The following is a 19,429-nucleotide window of genomic DNA, read 5'->3' as shown; positions in this document are numbered from 1 at the left end:
TTTTGTTCTCTGTTAAATATTCTTTGCAGTTTACCTCTCACTGCTAAATCAGATTAACTGGGTGCTTAGAAGGGAAGTTGATTCCTGGTGGGTGCAACAATAGCACATAGTTAGGTTCACAGGCCAATTTTTCTTCAAAAGTAGATGGAGAAGTTTAAAACAAATTAACAGTATTAAAGAATTGGCACTTAGGAATTAAAACAAATACTGAGTTTTATCGTGTATGGTTATCACTACCTGCTCAATAATTATAATTTCATAAAATGTATTTCAGAAATGGATTTGTTTCGGATGGTGAGCAATGAAAGCCAGTCCTTAAATCTAACCAATTTGTAAGCATGTTCATGATACGGCAGAGAGGTAGGATGGTTTTAGATTTCATGGTTTCATAGCGATGGTCTGTTAAAGTTATTTACTCCTCCTCTGCCTAGCTTCCAGATTTTAAAACTTTTAATCCATCAAAAATGTGAATGATACTAAAAGTACATGAGGTGGTGTACGAATTTATGTGTCCTGATTTCTCTTTTTAAGCCGTAATATCTTTTCTAGGCAGACACACCCTTGAATGTGTGCTTTTTTGCTTTTGATTCTTTTTTGAATCCTGCCTTCACATTTAGGAACATCTTTCCACTTTTTTTTTTCTTTTCCTTTAAAAATATAAAAGGAAAAAGTATAGTAAAACAGAAGTGGTAATAGACAGATGTTTCTCTTCACTAGCCGCTTCTTGGCTGGTTTGCGGTGCTGCTGATTTCCTGGGCAGCCATGCAAATGAGTTTGGTCACCTAGCAACAGGGGCTGGAACTGATCCTTGCTCTGATGCAACGGTAAGAACATGCAGTTAAAACAAAAGGAGTTCTGATACTATATTGCATTTCCTCAACCTTTTTTTTTGTTTAATAATTTTAGCTTTAATTTTTACTGCATGTGAGCAGAAAATAAGCTATGAAAAAAATTTACTTATCGACCTCAGTGGTTTAAACTGGAAAGTCAGAACGGTAGAAGGGAGCTCAGAAATTTTCATCGAATGCATTGCTTATTCATGCTTAGTTGTATTTTCCAAGACTAGCAAATAAGTTCTAGAACTTGAATGTAGTAGAGGTATCCTGAGTGCAAGGGTATTCAATTTTTCTTACCACCTGTGTAGTACTGACCATGGTACACATTATAGGAATAAAGTTACATGAAGAGCATCATTGTAAAACCGTCTAAATTTGTTTAAATGTTAGACTCTTTCATTTTAAAGTCATCTAGTTTTCTAGATGAACATTTACCTTTGGTATGTATATTAAGGAAAGATTTAAAGGAATTGTTTTGTTTGATTGGAGCAGTTACTGTCTGGTGGTAGCTATTAAAATCCTAAGTATATACTACCAAAAAAATTGTCTCTTTTAATGTGGTCTGTGCTTTGAGCTGACCATTGTGTCTTCCAAAGCTTTTTTCTTTCTTTCCTGCAGAATAATAGACACCTGATAAATTTGTTGGGGGTTGATGCGGTTGGGGAGTAATCATTAAATGGATAAGTAGAAATCTGAAGGTTGTATTTGGATTGAATGAGGTTGAAAGATCAGTGAGGAATCTTAATTAGTCTCAATGATTCTTGCTTATAGGGTGCATTCAGACAGTTATACAATTATAGGCAGATTTCTGAGTTCACAATAAATTCTGTCATCTTCTGATACCCATTCCTTTGGTCACTTGAATGGGCATTTGTCAGGGGAAATAAAATATGGGAGAGTGTACATCAGTCACCCTTCTAGGCCTGTACCTTAGTCCAGAAGAGGAACAAGATAGCACCATCTTCACTTCTAGTATTCTAGTTGTCATAGACAGCATAAAGATATAATAATTTGCTTAAAAGTATTGATGAACTGTTACGAAATCATCTCTCAACAGGCGGAATCTGATAAGCAGATGGGAAATTAGAGAACCTTATCCAAACAATTCTGGCTTTTCTTCAGTGCTAGATAGTCTATTCAGTGTGGGCATGGAGACTATTGCTGTAGCATCTAGATACCCTATGTTATTTCCATTCTTTAGATTAAGTACCAGGCCAAGAAAGAGGTCTATAAAAAGAAAATGAATAAAAATGAAGACTCAGAGTAATTTTGCTTTTTTGTTTTTGTCTGAGTAATTCCAAATGTTAATGTGCATATTTAGTTTTAGGCTACTGACTTGACATCTAAGAATAGATAGCTCTTTAAAGAAAAATGGGCTTACTTTTGGAGAGGAGATCTCTCCTGCATTGTAGTGATCGTAAATGGTAGGTGGTTTGCAGTTCTATTACTACCTGTTCGTGTATGTACTGTAAAATAATCCTGTGTCGTGTGGACTGTATTTAAGCAATGATTGACTTAGATTGTAATTTCAGTAAATCTAAATGATCTCGTCTAATTAAATTCATGTGCTTCAAAAAAAAAAAGAAAGAAATGCAAGAGGTTTACCAGCGGGTAATGCCTATGAAAGATAAGGCGGTGGAAGTAAAATTGGGCAGGGAAAGCTTTCAGAGGTATCTTTGTTTTTCCTTCACTCTTGATGTTCCGAGTTGTCTTCTACTAGTATAATATCCCTTCTATCAGGAGAACTTTTAGCGATTCTTTCAGAGCAGGTCTTCTGCCAACAAATTCAGCTTTCCTTCATCTGAGAATGTCTTTATTTCACCTTCATTCCTGAAGGATATTTTCACTTGGTACAAAATTTGGGGATGACAGTTCTTTTCTTTTAGTACTTGAAAAGTGTACCACTTTCTTCTGGTCTCCATGGTTTCTATTGAGAAATCTGTAGTCATTTGAATCATAGTTCCCCTATAAGTAGTGCATCACTTTTCTTGATAACTATTTCAAGATTTTTTCTTTGTCTTAAGTTTTTAACAGTTTGATTACGAAGTGTCTAAGTGTGGATTTCTTTGAATTTATCCTTTTAGGAGTCTGCTGAGCTTCTTGAATCTCTAGATTTATGTCTTTTGCCAGGTTTGGGAAATATTAAAAACATTTTTTTCTACACTATATACTCTTCTGTTGTTCTAGCACTCCATTGACATGACTGTTAGATCTTTTGTTATTGTCATGCAGGGCCCTGAGGCTCTGTTTGATTTTTTTCAATCTTTGGTTATTCAGATTAGATAATTTCTGTTGATCTTCACTGACTTTTGCGCTCTTGCCTCTGTTCTGCTGTTGCGTCCATGCAACAACTTTTTAATTTTGATTACTATATCTTGTTTCTTGCTGAGACTTTCTGTCTTTTGTTTCAAAGTGTTTGCCCTTCCTTCTTGAAGCAATTTTATAATTGTTCTAACGTCTTTGATGATACCAACATCTGTCACCTTTGCATTGTTGTCTGTTGAACATCTTACGTGAATTTAGATTTTCCTAGTTCTTCGTATGACAAATAATTTTGGATTGTATTTTGGACATTTTTAATATTATGTTTTGAGCCTCTGGGTCTTATTTAAGTTCTATGGAGAACATTGATGTTTTTGTTTTAGCAGACTTGACCTGGTTGGGTTCAGGCTACTCAGTATTCTCTGAGTTGTAAAGTAATTTCAATGTCAGCTTCGTTTCTAAAGCCATTACAGAGCTCTTCATATATGTTCTGTTTGTGTGCCAACCAGTGGCCATTCTGGGACCTGGAAACTAGGGCTGTCTCTTAGTCCAGTTTTCAAAGTCTGTGGTATGCTGCTGAGGGTCAGACCCATCCTGTATAACTTGAGGGTGAGCCCAGGAGTTCATAAACAACTTGGTGGGGGGATCACTTTTCTGCATTCCTTCCTCTCTGTGATCTCCCTGCTACTTTATGGTTCTCTGGGGCTGCCTTTTTAGTCATCCAGCCAGAAATCTGGGGCTTTACTTACCCTGCTCTCCTGTATATTTACCATAACTCTGCCTATATCTGGGGCTACAAGGTGGAAGGACAGAGAGAAAAGATGCAAGAGGGGATTTTGCCCCTCGCTCTTGGGACCATAGCTTCTCTGACTGGAGAGGAAGGATCCCTTTCTAAAGGTGCCTCAGAGTTTTAGGTTGCCTGCTGTGGTAGACAGAGTTCTAAAGGTCTCCCAAGATTCTTGTCCCATGGTTATTCAGTCAAACATAATCTAGGTACTGCTGTGAAGGGTAGAAATAGAAACTGATTTAACTACAGACTGCCTTGAGCTACAGGTACAAGAAAAGGGAGGGAAAAAAGCATGCGATTTCCCCCACTCTCTGTGTGGTAGGAGAATACACTCCTGTTCCCCATGCCAGAACCGAAGGGCTTCTCCTGGAGTGCTCTGTCCACATCCTGGGTGCCCAGTTGTGGGTTTTGGCTGCATTGCATCCAGGCTAAGAGATATTGGAGGGAGAAAAGTAGTAAACTCACTGCCAGTTCTTTGCCTTCCTCCCCAGTCCACTTACTACTATTCACTTTTTTGTTTCCTCAAGTAGCTACTCCATTCAGTCCTGATTTTGTAACTGCATTCAGTGGGAGAGGTTGGGTTTTTAAGGATTCTTTTTTTTTTTTTTTTTAACAAATGGAGTCATAATTTTGTAGTTTTGTAGAAGTTGCTTTTTTAAAAAAATTATTTAATTATTTATTTATTTATTTTTGGCTGTGTTGGGTCTTTGTTTCTGTGCGAGGGCTTTCTCCAGTTGCGGCAAGCGGGGGCCACTCTTCATCGCGATGCGCGGTCCTCTCACCATCGTGGCCTCTCTTGTTGCGGAGCACAGGCTCCAGACGCACAGGCTCAGTAGTTGTGACTTAAGGGGCTAGTTGCTCCGCGGCATGTGGGATCTTCCCAGACCAGGGCTCGAACCCGTTTCCCCTGCATCGGCAGGCAGATTCTCAACCACTGCGCCACCAGGGAAGCCCAAAGTTGCTTTTTTTCACTTAAGGTGTTATGGACATTTTTCCATGTTAGTAGATACAGAACAATGAACCTCACTTTTTAATTATGAATAGTAATACTAGCAATGGCAACTACCATTTCATTGAACCAATAAAGAAGTATATTAATTTATGAGGGCTGCTATAACAAAGTACCACAGACTGGGTGGCTTACACAGACATTTATTTTCCCACAGTTCTGGAGACTGGAAGTTCCGTATCAAGGTGTGGTAGGGTTGGTTTCTTCTGAGACCTTTCTCCCTGACTTGTAGATAGCCATCTTCTTCCTGTGTCATCATGTGGTGTCTTCATCTGCTTGGGCTACCGTAACAAAATTCCGTAGACTGGGTGGTTTAAACAACAGAAATGTGTTTTCTCATAGTTCTAGAGACTGAGAAGTCCAAGATCAAGGTGCTGGCCAATTCATTGCCTGTTGAAGGCAGACAACCTCCTTCCTGGCTTGCAGATGACCACCTTCTCACTGTGTCCTCATGTGGTGGAGAGTGAGTGAGCAAGCAAGCGAGCCCTGGTGTTTGTTCCTTGTCTTTACAAGAGCACCAGGCCTACCGGATTAGGGCCCCACCCTTAGGACTTCATTTAACCTTTACCACTTTCTCCCAGACTCTGTCTGCAAATACAGTCACACTGGTTGCTGGGGCTTCCATGTAGGAATTTGGGAGAGACACAGACGTTCGGTCTGTAACACATGGTCTTCACTCTATACCTGTCTGTGTCCTGATTTCCTCTTTTTATAAGGATACCAGTCCTATTGGATTAGGGCTCTCCTTAATGACCTCATTTTAACTTTATAAAGTATTGGGAGTTAGGACTTCAACACAGGAATTGTGAAAGGATGCAGTTCAGCCCATAAAAGTATTTTTCTCTGCTTAAGATAAGGAAACTGAGGCTCACAGACCTTGAGTAATTTTGGCCAAGGTCACACAGCTAGTAAGATAGAACCAGGATTCACACCCAGGTAGATTGGCCCCAGAGCCTGTTCTTTGAACTATCTGGCCGTTCTCCTATCCCCAGTCTCCACCTTGGCACGGCAGTTGTTGGGATATGCCATGGATTATTGAATAATCCTATGCTGGACATAATGGGTTTTCTTTCTTTTTTTTTTTTCTGTTAGACAGTGCTGCATTTAACATGCTTTTACAGGTATCACTGCACACCTCTGAAAATATTGCTATTGTATAATGCCTAGAAATCAATTTCTTCACAGAAGTCATTGTTAAATTTATGTATTTCCCTAAAATACCCTCAAAAAATGTGCTTGTTTACCCTCCCAGCAGTAATGAATGAGCGTGGCAAGTTTTAGAAAAGAGCAATGGAAAAGCTACTTCCTGTCGTAGGCTACAGATGAATTGGAATTGGGTACTTATTTGAGGTGTCTCAGAGTGAAACAAAGGCCATTGTTTCTGTTAAGTTAGGTGGGGTCAAAACATATCAAGTGATGTATCCTGGTCAATTCATGATTTGCTTTCTTGTTTTTCAGAATTTTGATTCTGACATTAGCAGTGTGGGAATAGATGGCTGCTGGCAGGCAGACAGCCAAAGGCTTCTCAATGAGGTGATGGTGGAGCACTTCTTTCGACAAGGAATGCTGGATGTAGCCGAGGAGCTCTGCCAGGTAACAGTGTGCCACCTGCGAGAGGATGAAACAGAAACAAGGGAAGTCCTTGCAGTTTTTAAGTCTTCTAAGCCATAGGCAGATTTTTACGTTTTAATCATCTGGGCTGACTTCAGTTTACTAGGAAGTTTTTGTTTGTTTTTTTTTTAAGTTGGTGAAAATTATAGTCCTAGAACTTGTTATTCAAATTATTTCCTTATTCCTGCCCCAGAATGTTGGTCCCAGGTCATCAATCAAGGGTCAGAAGTGATGCTACTTTTTCAAACATCTCCTCTTTTGTTTTTTTGTTTGTTTGTTTTTTTGGAATAAGCCAGGGCATTTTATTTATTTTTTTAATTAATTTTTTTATTGGAGTGTAGTTGATTTACAATGTTGTGATAGTTTCTGCTGCACAGCAAAGTGAATCAGCCATACATACACATATACACACTTTCTTCTAGACTCTGTCCCCATATAGGTCCTTACAGAGCACTGAATAGAGTTCCCTGTGCTATACAGTAGGTTCTTATTAGTTATCTTCTATATACAGTAGTATGTATAAAACATCTCTTTTAAGAGGGAGGGTTAGTATAGCAGAGAAGAAAAGGACAAAGAGGTTTATATTTGCTTTTCTCATCTAGCCCAGCTTAAAGAACTTTGTTTATCAAATGAATTTCAAGCTAAAATTTACTTCAGGTGAGCAACATTTGTCTTTTATTCCTATTAGACATGAACTTAGTGGTCTCAGAACAGTTTACCAATACCACATAGTCATAATATTAGCAGCTGCCCTGTATTGAGCATTTACCACCCGCCAAGCCCTGCCTTTATTCCTCACTGCAACCCTGTGAGGAAGAAATGACTGCTCCCATTCTACAGATGTGGAATCTGAGGTCTGGAGAAGTAACCAGCCCAAGGCCATACAGGTTCTTCGTGGAGGAACTTGGATTCAGTTCCAATTCGTGTGTCTTCAGACTCTGTTCTGTGGCTTACATTCTGTGCTGTTGTATTTTCCATTTAGAAAAACGAAGGACCATAAGGATTAAATAATTTAAAGCCAGTCTGTAAACCAGACCTCTAATGTAAGCCTTTTCTGTTAAACACTTCAGATAAGCAATAACTCAAGTCTTTCTCTTTATGTTATGGGATTTTGTGTGTGTGTCCATATAAATTTCCTAAAATAAATTGTGTCATTTAGGATTAAGTTTTGTTTACAAGTAACAGAGACCCAAAATACCAATGGCTTAAACAAGAATGAAGTTTACTTCTCTTACACAGAAATAGGAGGTAGTAAGCCATCCATTGCATATATGGTAGCCATGTGCCGTGAAGCTCTTAGGGACCTTGGCTGCTTGTAGCTCTGCTGTTTCTAAGGTGTCCCTTGTCCACATGGTCCAGGATAGCCCGAACCCCAGCTAGACATTTTGTATTACAGGAAGGGACAAAGAGTATATACTTATGTTTCATTGGCTAGAACTTACATTTTGCAAAGCCATGCCCAGCTTTATTCCATATGGTTTTGTGCCCAGCTAAAATCTGGGGTTTTACTGTTATAGAAATGGAGGAAGAATGATACTGGGGCTCAGTCATCAGTCTCTGCCAGAGAAATGCATGGTAAAAAGAAATTATCTTTAGTGATTTGCCTCACATTTTATAATGTAGAATATGCTTTTACCATATCTCTTTATTCTGATTACTGCTAATGAAAGTTCTTTCAATTTTTTCAGGAATCTGGTCTTTCTGTAGACCCAAGCCAGAAAGAACCATTTGTGGAGTTAAACCGAATATTAGAAGCGTTAAAAGTCCGAGTTCTGAGACCTGCTCTGGAGTGAGTTACTGAGTTTGTTTTCTTTTGAGTACTTTGAGAGAGCTCTATAAGAAAATGGAATCAGAAAACACATTAGAGATTTTGAGATTATATATATATCTCACCTGGGGTAGACTTCAGAGGCATCAGGGGAGAATTATTTTATTTCTTTTAGCGATGTGAGTTTGGGGGATATGCAATATGAGAAAATGTTTAGGGCTCATTTCACTTATCAGTTGGTCTGAATTCCCATGAGAGAAGAGGGTTTCCTCTAGCTAGGCTACACCACCGCTTTAGACTAGCTTTATAACTGAAGGACTGTTGTTCAGATGGTCTGAGTTTGATATTTGAACTTCCATAATGTTCTGGGTTCGGTGCTAGCATTCTAAAAAAAAAAAAAGGCAATTTAATTGGTTATTGGAACCAAGTGGTATACGTAAAGAGAACAAATATTGTTATGGAGTTTTACTCTAATTACCGTCATAAAATAATTCACTGTGAACTTGTCATTGATATGAATTGTATGAAATTACTGGGTTAGCTCTGATAAGTATTATCCTAGTTCAGAATCAGCAGAGTTTTTCATAAAGGGCCAGGTAGTAAATATTTTAGGCTTAGCAGGCCACATAAGGTCTCTGTTGCATATTTTTCTTTATTTTATTTTACAACCCTTAACAACGTAAAAAAACCGTCTTGACCATCTGGCATACAAAACAGGCAGCAAGTCCTATTTGGCCCATGGTCATAGTTTGCTGACCCCTGTCCTAGAATTTTTTAATGTGAGAATTATCAGGTTATTTGTTTTAAGAAGGAAGAAAGGGAAGGAGGAAGGAAGGAAAGTTACAAAATAAAAGGAAGAAACTGGGTGATAGAAGCAGTGATATGATTTTGAGGTCATAGCCTTAGAATCCTGGGATTTTAAAACTGGAAGTATTTGGTATCGTTGTTATCAGGGAAAAAAATAGTTGGGAAAATCCTTCATGAGTTTTAAAAAATACACTTTCTTTTCCTTCTACTAACCCATTTAATTCTTCATAGGTTAGTTTTCCGTTTCTCATCATTTCTCAGTTCTTAGAAAATTTTGCAGAGTTCTAAAACCAGCCTAGGTGAACAGGCAGAGGTAGAGTCCTGTGTAAATTTATAAATATCAAATTTCTGTATAAATTATAACTATGAGGTAGCTCATTTATTTTCGTTGCTGCATGTGGGCTTTCTCTATTTGCGGCGAGCAGGGGCTACTCTTCGTTGTGGTGCGGTGGCTTCTCGTTGCGGAGCACGGCTCCAGTAGCTGCAGCACGTGGGCTCTAGGGCACACAGGCTTCAGTAGTTATGGCATGCGGGCTCAGTAGTTGTGGCTCACAGGCTCTAGAGTGCAGGCTCAGTAGTTGTGGCACACGGGCTTAGTTGCTCTGCGGCATGTGGGATCTTCCTGGACCAGGGATCGAACCCGTGTGCCCTGCATTGGCAGGCGGATTCTTAACCACTGCGCCACCAGGGAAGTCCCTCATTTATTTTAATTCTTTAAAGATGTAAACGTCACTTAAGCAGCACCAGTGTGTACTATGCATATTACCTTTATAGTTTGATTTTTTTTTTTAGCAGATTTTATTGTGACATCCCTGTGAGATTAAATTTAATCAAGTGCCTCTAATAACACCTCTTAAACAAAATATGGCAGCCACTCTTCTGTCTACTTTTATATTCCACCTAAATGATTAAACAATTTTAAAGGAGAGTGAGGGAGCCTAAATATAAAAATGTAATGGGTTTCCCAGTTGTCTTATAGTGATTTAGAAATAATATATGAGTTGTTATTTGAGGTAATAGTCATTTATCCATTAATTTCTCAGGTTTGTCATCAAACTTTTATTGAGTGCTTATTATGTACCAGAGACTGTGCTGAGTATTTGGACTGCCTTAGCCCTCAAAATTCTCAAGGCTTGTTCCTTTTGGAATGAGGAAAATTCATAAGACCCTTTTTTACCTTTGGGCTTTTTCTGTAAGATCTAAGTTTCTGACTGATAACTATGGCATATATATCAATGATTTCTGTAAATGTGTTCTGTTATTTGTAGCCTCAAGCAGTGCCTCTCAGGCAAAGGGAGGACTCATCCCATCCACTTGGCACTAACAGTGGAAACTAGAGTAGTCCCTCGGTATCCGTGGGAGATTGGTTCTAGGGACCCCTGTGGATACCAAAATTCATGGATGCTCAAGTCTGTTATGTAAAACGGCCTGGTATCCTTGGCCCTCCGTATCCACGGCTGTGGAACCTGCGGAGGCCCTCCACATCCGCACGTTCCGCAACCGTGGATTCGGAGGGCCAACTGTACAGTAGAAATTTTCTCGTTTCGCTTTTCTGGGAATATTGCCATGTTAAATATCTGCATATGGGGATGTAGTCATAATTATAGTTGTCTCTTTTGGAGTGCTTACTACATGCCTAGCATTGTTCTAAGCATTTTATTTGTATTAGCTTATTCAATCCTCATAAATAACCCCATGAAGTAAGTACTGGGTTTACAGAGGAGGAATTGAGCCTGGAAGTTGCTCCATGAAAAAAAGGATATGGAGTCAAAAGGTCAGTCGAGGAAGGCTTCACATGATATTCCCTAATACTCTCCTCTAAGAGAGTCACTTTAGAAGTAAGGGAGAAAGAGAAAAACAAATATCGTATTAATATCGCTTACATGTGGAATCTAGAAAAATGATACAGATGAACTTAGTTGCAAAGCAGAAATAGAGACACAGATGTAGAGAACAAACATATGGACACCAAGGGGGGAAGGGGGAGGTGGGATGAATCGGGAGATTGGGATGGACATATATACACTATTGATACTACGTGTAAAATAGATAACTAATGAGAACCTGCTGCATAGCACAGGGAACTCTACTCAGTGCTCTGTGGTGACCTAAGTGGGAAGGAAATCCAAAAAAGAGGGGATACATTTATACATATAGCTGATTCACTTTGCTGTACAGTAGATACTAACACAACATTGTAAAGCAACTATACTCCAATAAAAGTTAATTAAAAGAAATGAGAGATTCACTTTAGCATACTAAGGGGCCATCAACAGTCCTACGGTAAAGAAACTCATTTAACTTTGTAAAACCCAGTGTTTCCCATGCGTATTTAACCGAAGACTCCCTGTCTCCTAACACCTATTAAAACTCACAAAATTGGTGATCTGTAGAACATAAGTTTGGAAAATGTTATTTTAACAGAAATCTCCATTACAGAAACTCAGACTTCTCCCAATTCTTGCCTATTATTGGTGGATGCAAAGCAAATACTTACTCAACATATTTTATGGGCAAGGTATGGAAAATTCACTGTACTCAAAACTTGTACCAAAAATTTAAAAATGTGGGACATGAGTTTCGGAGATTTTGGTTCAGATACACGGTGGAAAATCTTTCATATTTCACGTGTGGCATCTTCTCTTTGTACCTGCTGAGAGGTACAGGAGCTACCGTGGAACCATCCGAGAGAGAAAGAAAAAGGTGAAAGCCTGCAGCAGTTCTCGAGGCAGCCTACGCAGTTGAGGCAGAGGCCAACCAAAAAGATTAATATGGATAGAGGTCACGGAAGGACTAGATGAGGAGGAAGTCTGGTGAGCATTACCTATTAATCGCAACTAATAAAAGGCAGTGGAAAAGAAGGCAGTAAGGAAGGTGACATGGCAGAGAGAAGCGGCAGAAGAACAGCTAATTATATATACAGATCTAGTCAGGACCCTGCCTACTCTTTTGTTCCTGCCCCTATATTTCTGAGTTTGCGTACAGATTTTTCTCCTCATCCAGATCGCTTTGTCTGTTTTTCGAGTTCCTCTTGGCACCTAGCATAGTGCTTATTTCGTAGCAGGCACTCAATAAAAGATGGAATAATTTGAAGGAGAACTTTGAACAAACATGACCTCCTCCTTCATGTGGCAGATAGAAGCAAAGCCAAAAATAACTAGTGTCAACAAAAGAATAACAGTAACTTAATTTGAGGAGATGGAGAAAATTAGAAAAATAGAAACTATCTGTAACTCTGTGCCAGTTACTGATATTTTGAAAGTGCTGTCTCGAGGGGAAGCTGGTTGGTTGCCTTCGTAAAGGTGTTTCAAAGAGTAATCCTGCCTTGGTGGATTTGCCGCAGTCTAGAATCTGACTCTCAACCTTGCAGACTTGGGAACCTGTTGTTTTTCAGTACCCAGAGCAGGCCCAGGGGCCTCATAGCCCTTGTTTAGAGGAATTTGCAGTTCTATTTGCAAAGTCTCAGTAGAATGCCATTAAGAGAACAGAAACTAACTGAATGATTATAAGAAAGAGAGATGTTATAGAATTTTTCACAGAAGAAGAGAGAAAAACTATTTCATTAGTCTAGATCACTGCTTTCGATTAGACAGGCCATGAACAGTATCAGGCAAGCTGTTGAAGTATGAGAGGACTCCATCTCTACGCCTAGCGATTAGGTGAGGCTAGAAATAAAAACCACAGAGGAATCTGAGGTGAGCTTGCCATTGTGGTTTCTTGGTGGTGTGTGTGAACGGTGGGTCTGAGGAGAAGAAAATGGTTGCTGGACTTAGAGAAATTGTGGTATCAGTGCATAAGACACAATTTATAAGCAGAGAAGGGTTTTAGAAAGTGAAAATGAAGGAAGCAAGCCAAGGTGCCTGGTCATAGAGCCTTGGCTGCCACTGGCAAAGAGGGTGACCCGGATTACGCTGTTTCTGGTGTCTGTTTTCTCGTTGTTAGTTTTGTCTTCCTGTAGGCAGGCAGTCTTGCTGATTCAGGCATTTTTAATAGCTACAGAGAACCTCAGAATAAAGACTCTGATAGATGTACTATTGGAGAAGAGGAGTCAAGGTTTGAACAAGTTGGGTTCCCCCCCACCCCAGTCTGAGGGGGTTCTGTTTTGTTTTGTTTCTTTTTTTGTTTTGTTGTGTCCCAGGGGTTGTTAATTCTGAAAGGGCAGAAGAGCTGAGTTGAGGGATACTGTTTTAATTCACGGGGCCCATGCACTAAGTCTGGTGGAGAGAGAGCGACTCTGTTAAAAAGAAGCTAATTGAAAATGGAAAGAGGTGCCCAGTGGCAAGAACACAGAAGAGAAGAAAGCACAATGGAATATAAAGGCCAAAGGGGAAAAAATATCTGGGGTGAGGACATCATTTTTTGTTGTCTGTTCTATGTTTGTTGCTGGCAAAAGTCTGTATGAGGTTCCAAGACAGTAGGTACTCCTCAGGAAGAAGAAGAGACATGGCCATCTCTTATCTGGATCCATCCTCACCAAGGGCTTGAGCATTACTAGAAATGAGTGGGCAAGCTATGACTATAGAGAGATTAAGACTCTTCTTTTACAAAAGGGGAAAATTGAAAGAAACTGTCACTGAGATTAAGTGTTTAAAAGAATAAGGAGTTGAACTAGGCCAGGAGGGGGAACTAAAGGGGACTCTGGAATTTGTTCTTATAAAATGCTGAACTGTTATTAATTTAAGCCTATCAAACACTTGGTTTTGTGGTGGGAAACTAGCAGTAAATAAGGCAAAGTCATATTTAAGTACTTTATTAAAAAATCACTGATCTATAGAACTGTGCTGTCCAATGTGGTGGCCGCTTGTCACAGGTAGCTACTGGGTATGCCCACCAAGCCTGTGTTACTAAGAACCTCATGTAAAGTTGAAGTATGATTCAAATGTGAAACACGGTAGTTTGTGTGGTTTCTTAAATAGCATGGAAGAAGGACAGAGATTCACACCAACTCTGAGATGAGTAAAATGTTAGTAGTTCCAGCGATGGACTCAACTCATATCTGAGTTGCCATTTGAAAATGTCTCAGAAATCAAATGCTAGCTGTCCTAAAGCAAAGTGATAGGGTTCTTCACTTTTTTTGGGTGAATTCCAGTTTCTGGATTTTTTAAGCACTTGATTCGGTCACCAGCAACATTCAGCCAGTCGGCACCTGTGGAGTAAACGCGTGTCACTCATTCCCCTGAGCTTCAGCTTTTACCCCCAAGAAGATAGCCCTGAGATAGACTAGAAGAAGAAGGTATTTGTAAGCCTTTTAAAAACGCTGTGAACGGTTGTAGTGGAATGTGCCGTAGGAACTGGAGAGAGGCATTTTTATTCACTATTATCAGAAACAGAGCCCAACCCAGGCTGGCAGAATGGTGAGAGGAGAGATAAACAGACCAGTGCTGTCAGTTAGGTTTCTGGGAAAGAACAGCTAGCTCTGAAGGTAGAATCTCGTTTTAATTATTTTTGGATTAATACGGAAATTCTAAACACGGAGCTAACAATGGGCCAAGTCTTTTCGGAGGCCTGACGATGAAGATAATTAACGCTTTGTGTTTCTGTGGGATAATTGCATCGATGGGGGTTGCTTCTGACTTAGTCACCTAAGTAAGTAGAATTGTTTGGGGGTCTTTTAATGGAAGAGGCCCAGAAGGTCTCTCTACTGGCCACTGCAGTGGCAGTGAACAGAGAGAATTGTGACATAGGTGACCTTATTGGGTGTCATTTTTTTGGTCTGCAGTGTTTCTCTAAACAAGGAATGGTTCCAAAGCTGGCAGTGCTCTTGTGGCACACATTGGAGATGTGGGAGCAGAATTTATTTTAGAAACCACAGTAAAGCTAATAATTTACCTGAATGTTTACATTTAGCTTGCTGGTTGTAGTATAGTGATCGTTAGTTTTTTAAAAATTAAAAATCAAAAGTTTTCTGCCAGAAATGCCATTAGCCAGAATACAGCACCCCGTTCCCTTATTAACTGTTTGTTTGTCTTTCTGTCGTATGTCTTCTAGTGCTTTGTAGACAAGTGGATTCAGTTTTTGGTGCCGATTGTAGTTTTGTGCTTTTGCAGTCTCGTGTGCTTTGTTGGTTTGGGATTTGTTGTTATCAGGTTAATTAAGGCTGTTCTGCTCCTTATTCCTGCTCAGTGAATCAAACAGTCCAATATTCAGTGTGAACTTCTAGCGAAGACAACTTCAAAAATTTCTAAAGGGGATTAACTGGTACATGCTGATTCCCACAGAGTTGGTTCTATAAAAATCAAAGCAGCACTGAGTATTACATGGAAATGCCCAAGTAACTCTTGTAAATGTAATTTTCTTACTAATGACTTTGGAGAACGTTAGGCCTGTCCCCTCAGTAAACACATGTTAAGTAGCTTATCATTGTCTGTTTGTGCCAGTCTCCGGGCTCAGTGCTTCTACGAGCCCCCTCATTTAATGCCCATAACCCTCTGAGTTGCCCCCGCTTTACAGTAAGGAAACAGACTTGAGAGCATTAAGTAACAGACTGCCCCGATTCACACCACAGAGCCAGGGTTTAAAGGTCCATGCATGTTTGGCTCTATTAACCTGTGCCCTCTATCACTGTATCCCATGCAGAGTAGAAGGGGTGCCAAGCTGAGCAAGGCAGAGCCCCTGCTTTAAGAGACCAGAAACTGTCCTACCAAGTAGACTGTGTGTGAAGAGCTGAGACAGGTTCAAGTAAAGAACCTCTTGAGTTCTGTGGATGGAGAGATGAGTGGGGAACTTGTAGAAAATATGGTCACTGAGCCTGGGCCTTGGATTTTTCAATTCTGTTCTCAGCTACTCAATTTGTTTGATTGTACTTTTGTAAAAATATAACTAGCACCTACACTCGGAGATAGGACCATGGCTTCTAATTTCATAGAAGGAACAAGTCCTCTATCTGGACCAGCTTTCATTCACCTGGACACATCACTGTTGCTGGTGATGGATATTGCTGCATCAGGTTGTCTGAATCTGTTTGCATGTTTTTCTTGGCCTGCACCTCTCTCTGCCTCCGTTCTGTTCTCAAGAGGCCTCTTATTTTCCTCCTTTAATTCTTTATACCGCCTGACAGATGCCTCTAATTTACCCTGTTGGCCAGCCACCGTGTTCTTCACCTTCCCTGTGCTGCCTCTCGGCATCAGCCTCTTGGTTTTCCAGCCTTCCCTCTTCTCAGAAAGAAGAGTGGAGGGGCAGAGATCTCGGTGATGCTAGGCCCAGTTCCCAAACTTCTTTCTCCGTTGTGTCACTCTGGGCTGTCTTTGCCTTTATAAAGTAACCTCCTGCCTCTGAGATCCTTATGTTTTTCCTCTCCTATTTCTTTTCTCTGTTGAAGCGATGGGCAGTTCTCTCTGCACAATTCCAGTATGCCCAAATTTCATTTACCACAGTTTAGTTAAATAACACCAGTTCCCCAACAGCACAGTTCAGATTTCAGTCACCATGAAGTATTGTGAGTAATTGCATAAAATAAAAACTTCTCTGCCAGCTCTTCAGTCCACAGATCACTACATAATAACACATGTGCCTCATGATCATGACCGGTCACCTCACTGCTTTTTCAGTCTGTTGGTGATTGGTCACAGTGCAATTCGTTTCACCCTCAGACAGCAAATGTGTGGTTGTGTTGCTTCCTTGCCTCTGCTGATAAGCCCACATGACACATTACAGAAATGGATCATTGAAAGAGGGACTTGGTCAACAAAGATGAATTGCTAGAAGTGAAACTGAATGCATTGAGGAAGATTTGAAAATGATGACAGCAAAGTGAGGCTAGGACAAGACCTAGGCCTACATGAAGCTAATGGTACACTGCATATTGATAAGTCCCATGAATGTAAAAACCAAGGTTAAAGTCGCTTCAACACCTTTTAATTTAAATCGCACTGGGAACAGAAAGCTGCTTGTGGTTTAAATGATGGAGCATTTACTTCTACTTTGTTTGTAAAAACAAACAAAACAAACCAAAACACCTCCCATCAGTTTGGCTAACATTCAGGCCAAAGTGCTTAAGTTATTAGTTGCCTCACTGAAAGAAAACAGTTATAAAAGGAGATTGAGGAAGGACTTTACTGCCAGTAAAGGATGGTTTCATCATTTCAGAAATCATCATGAATAGACTAACGTTAAACTGTCTAGGGAGGCTGCTAGCGTGGATAAGAAAGCTGCTGTGAAATTCGTACCCAGATTCCAAAGATGAGGTAAGGCAGGTGTTAACGATGATTGTCGAGCGAGACAACCCCCATCAAGAACTTACACAGCTAGAGATTTAAGACCATGAAGTGATCATGAAGGAGATCAAAATAGATGAACTCTCATGTTAGGAGGCAACACAGAGTGTTAAACCGATACTTACCTGGCTGGTTAAGTGTGGCCCAGGAATTAGGGTCAAGAAAACTCAAACATGGGGGCCCGGGTACAATCCTGGGGATGAGGGAGAGGCCCCATCAGCAAGGGTTTCACCCTAATGCTTAAGCGTGCTTACATGTTTGCAGGGCTAAAACTGGGGTATATCATCCTTAGCTTAGAAAATGACATTTTGCCAGAGAGGGAGAAACTTAGAAATGTTTATTCTAATCCCTTGCCTTGTGAGATTTAAGCTTAATATAATATTTAGAAGTTAAATGAAGATAATACAGTGTTGCAGAATAGAATGACAAGAAATATGACTCTTAAGAAACACGTGAAAACTTGTATTCTATGAATTTAGGTTTTGCATTCTCTCTACACTCTCTCTGCAGCTCCTTTTTGTAATCGGTATCTACTTTTCTAAGAATCTTGTAGGGGGACAGCAATTAGCAATGCTAGTTTTTCCTGACTATTTTGTAGCCCTGTCTATAGCAAAATTTGAAAGTGTGTCAAAATAAATTCAAGTAGTAAATAAGGAATTACATTGTCTAAATGCCTCTCCAAGTTTAAAAACAAGGTCCATATATTTGTAGCTTGAAACGCTTGAATTTCTAATGCATAGCCTGAATTACTTTTAACAAAAGTAATTTGCAATTACCGTTAGCTCTTTGATGAAAAAAGAAAGTTAAGGAATTTTGTTTAGTTTTGCATTAGCTACAAAAGTTAAGTATAAAAATAAGTGATATATGTTCATTATAGAAAACTTGGAAAACTGTCCTGTCTTAAAAATCCCTGTCCTCTGGACTGCCGTTAGCTGCTGTTCATCCGTGTGTCCCCCTGGGTGTGTTGAGCCCCCTGGGGCTGCCCTCACAGTCGGTGCCCTATTCCGATGAGTCATAGCCCACACTGCAGCAGATGATGCGTGAATCCAGCTTTCCTAGAGTCATTCCTGTTAAAAATTCTGGCGAGTAGGATTTATTTTTTCCCTATATATCACAACTTTTCCCCCCCTTTAACATTGTATCATGAACATTTGCCTCTAAAAATAGAGTTTTTCCTCCTCTGTGAGTTGCCCACTTAAGGACTTTGCCCTTTTCTGTTGGTCTTCATCGTTCACTAAAATTTGTAGTTACTCTCTGTTAGTTCCCTTCTTTGACTCTTGCAAACGCTTGGGTATATACCTCATATCAGAAACTGAAAAAAAGAAAAGGCTCACTGCCTCTCTTTACTTGGTAGGAGGAAAACATACTCATGCTTTTATGAGTTAGAAGGGAGTAGGAAAAACTTTGGTAAGTGATCTGATTTAAATACGCTTGCTTGACATTTGTTCAATTTTGTTGGGCTTGCTTCCTTGGTTTACTGGTTAATGACCTGCCTAAAATATGAAAGGTTACTCTTTACCTTCTATGTAATCTGCCTAGATGACTGTTTTGCCAGAATAATGTCTGTACTTCATGTGGACTTTATTATATTCTTGATTATTCAATAAAAAACAGAAAAGGTTTCCTCTCAAAAAAAAAAAAAAAATACGCTTGCTTGGACCTGGAAGTCAGGAAGGTGCCTGACAGACTGGAGACGGGCAGATGCGCATTGCTTTCGGTACTGACAGCTGGTGTTGGGCATTCATAAAAGAGAGCTGCTGGCGGTACCCAGTTGGTGTCACCAAGTCACCAGACTGCATTAACCTTAGTGCCACGTCAGGATCCAAGGCTTACTTAAATAAATGTAAGCAAATATTTCCAAGGTCCAAGTGATTAGTATTTTTAAAAATCACATTGATTTTGAGGTCAGAGAAGCTTCATGATTTGACTCTAAGATGTGGATGTATCAGCAAGTTGATGAGAATATGCATGTGCGTGTGCCGACCTTTTTGGGGAGGACAGGACCCAGTGAAAGTGCTGCTGCGTGACATCTAATCCCAGTCAGCTGATTCATTATGAATAACTTGAAGCATTTTTACTCTTGTAGTTTGTAGAGTAACTCAGTGTTCATATTCATACCCAGTAGTTCAGATTCTG

General features: G+C 39.9%; 1 protein-coding gene across 2 annotated transcripts in view; it reads left to right on the top strand.

The window, feature by feature from the left end:
* Positions 1-19,429, top strand: part of RMND5A (required for meiotic nuclear division 5 homolog A) — a 61,148-nt gene that overhangs the window by 28,819 nt on the left and 12,900 nt on the right. For both annotated transcript variants that reach the window (XM_007175320.2, XM_057558270.1), the window contains exons 3-4: positions 6,353-6,487; positions 8,194-8,294. In XM_007175320.2, the coding sequence (XP_007175382.2) occupies positions 6,353-6,487; positions 8,194-8,294 (236 nt within the window). The remainder of the gene's footprint in view (positions 1-6,352; positions 6,488-8,193; positions 8,295-19,429) is intronic.

This window comes from Balaenoptera acutorostrata, chromosome 12, assembly GCF_949987535.1.
Source record: "Balaenoptera acutorostrata chromosome 12, mBalAcu1.1, whole genome shotgun sequence".
Classification (NCBI taxonomy): Eukaryota; Metazoa; Chordata; class Mammalia; order Artiodactyla; family Balaenopteridae; genus Balaenoptera; species Balaenoptera acutorostrata.
The sequence above is the reverse complement of the archived record's forward strand: the minus strand, read 5'-3'. Positions and strand labels throughout refer to the sequence as shown.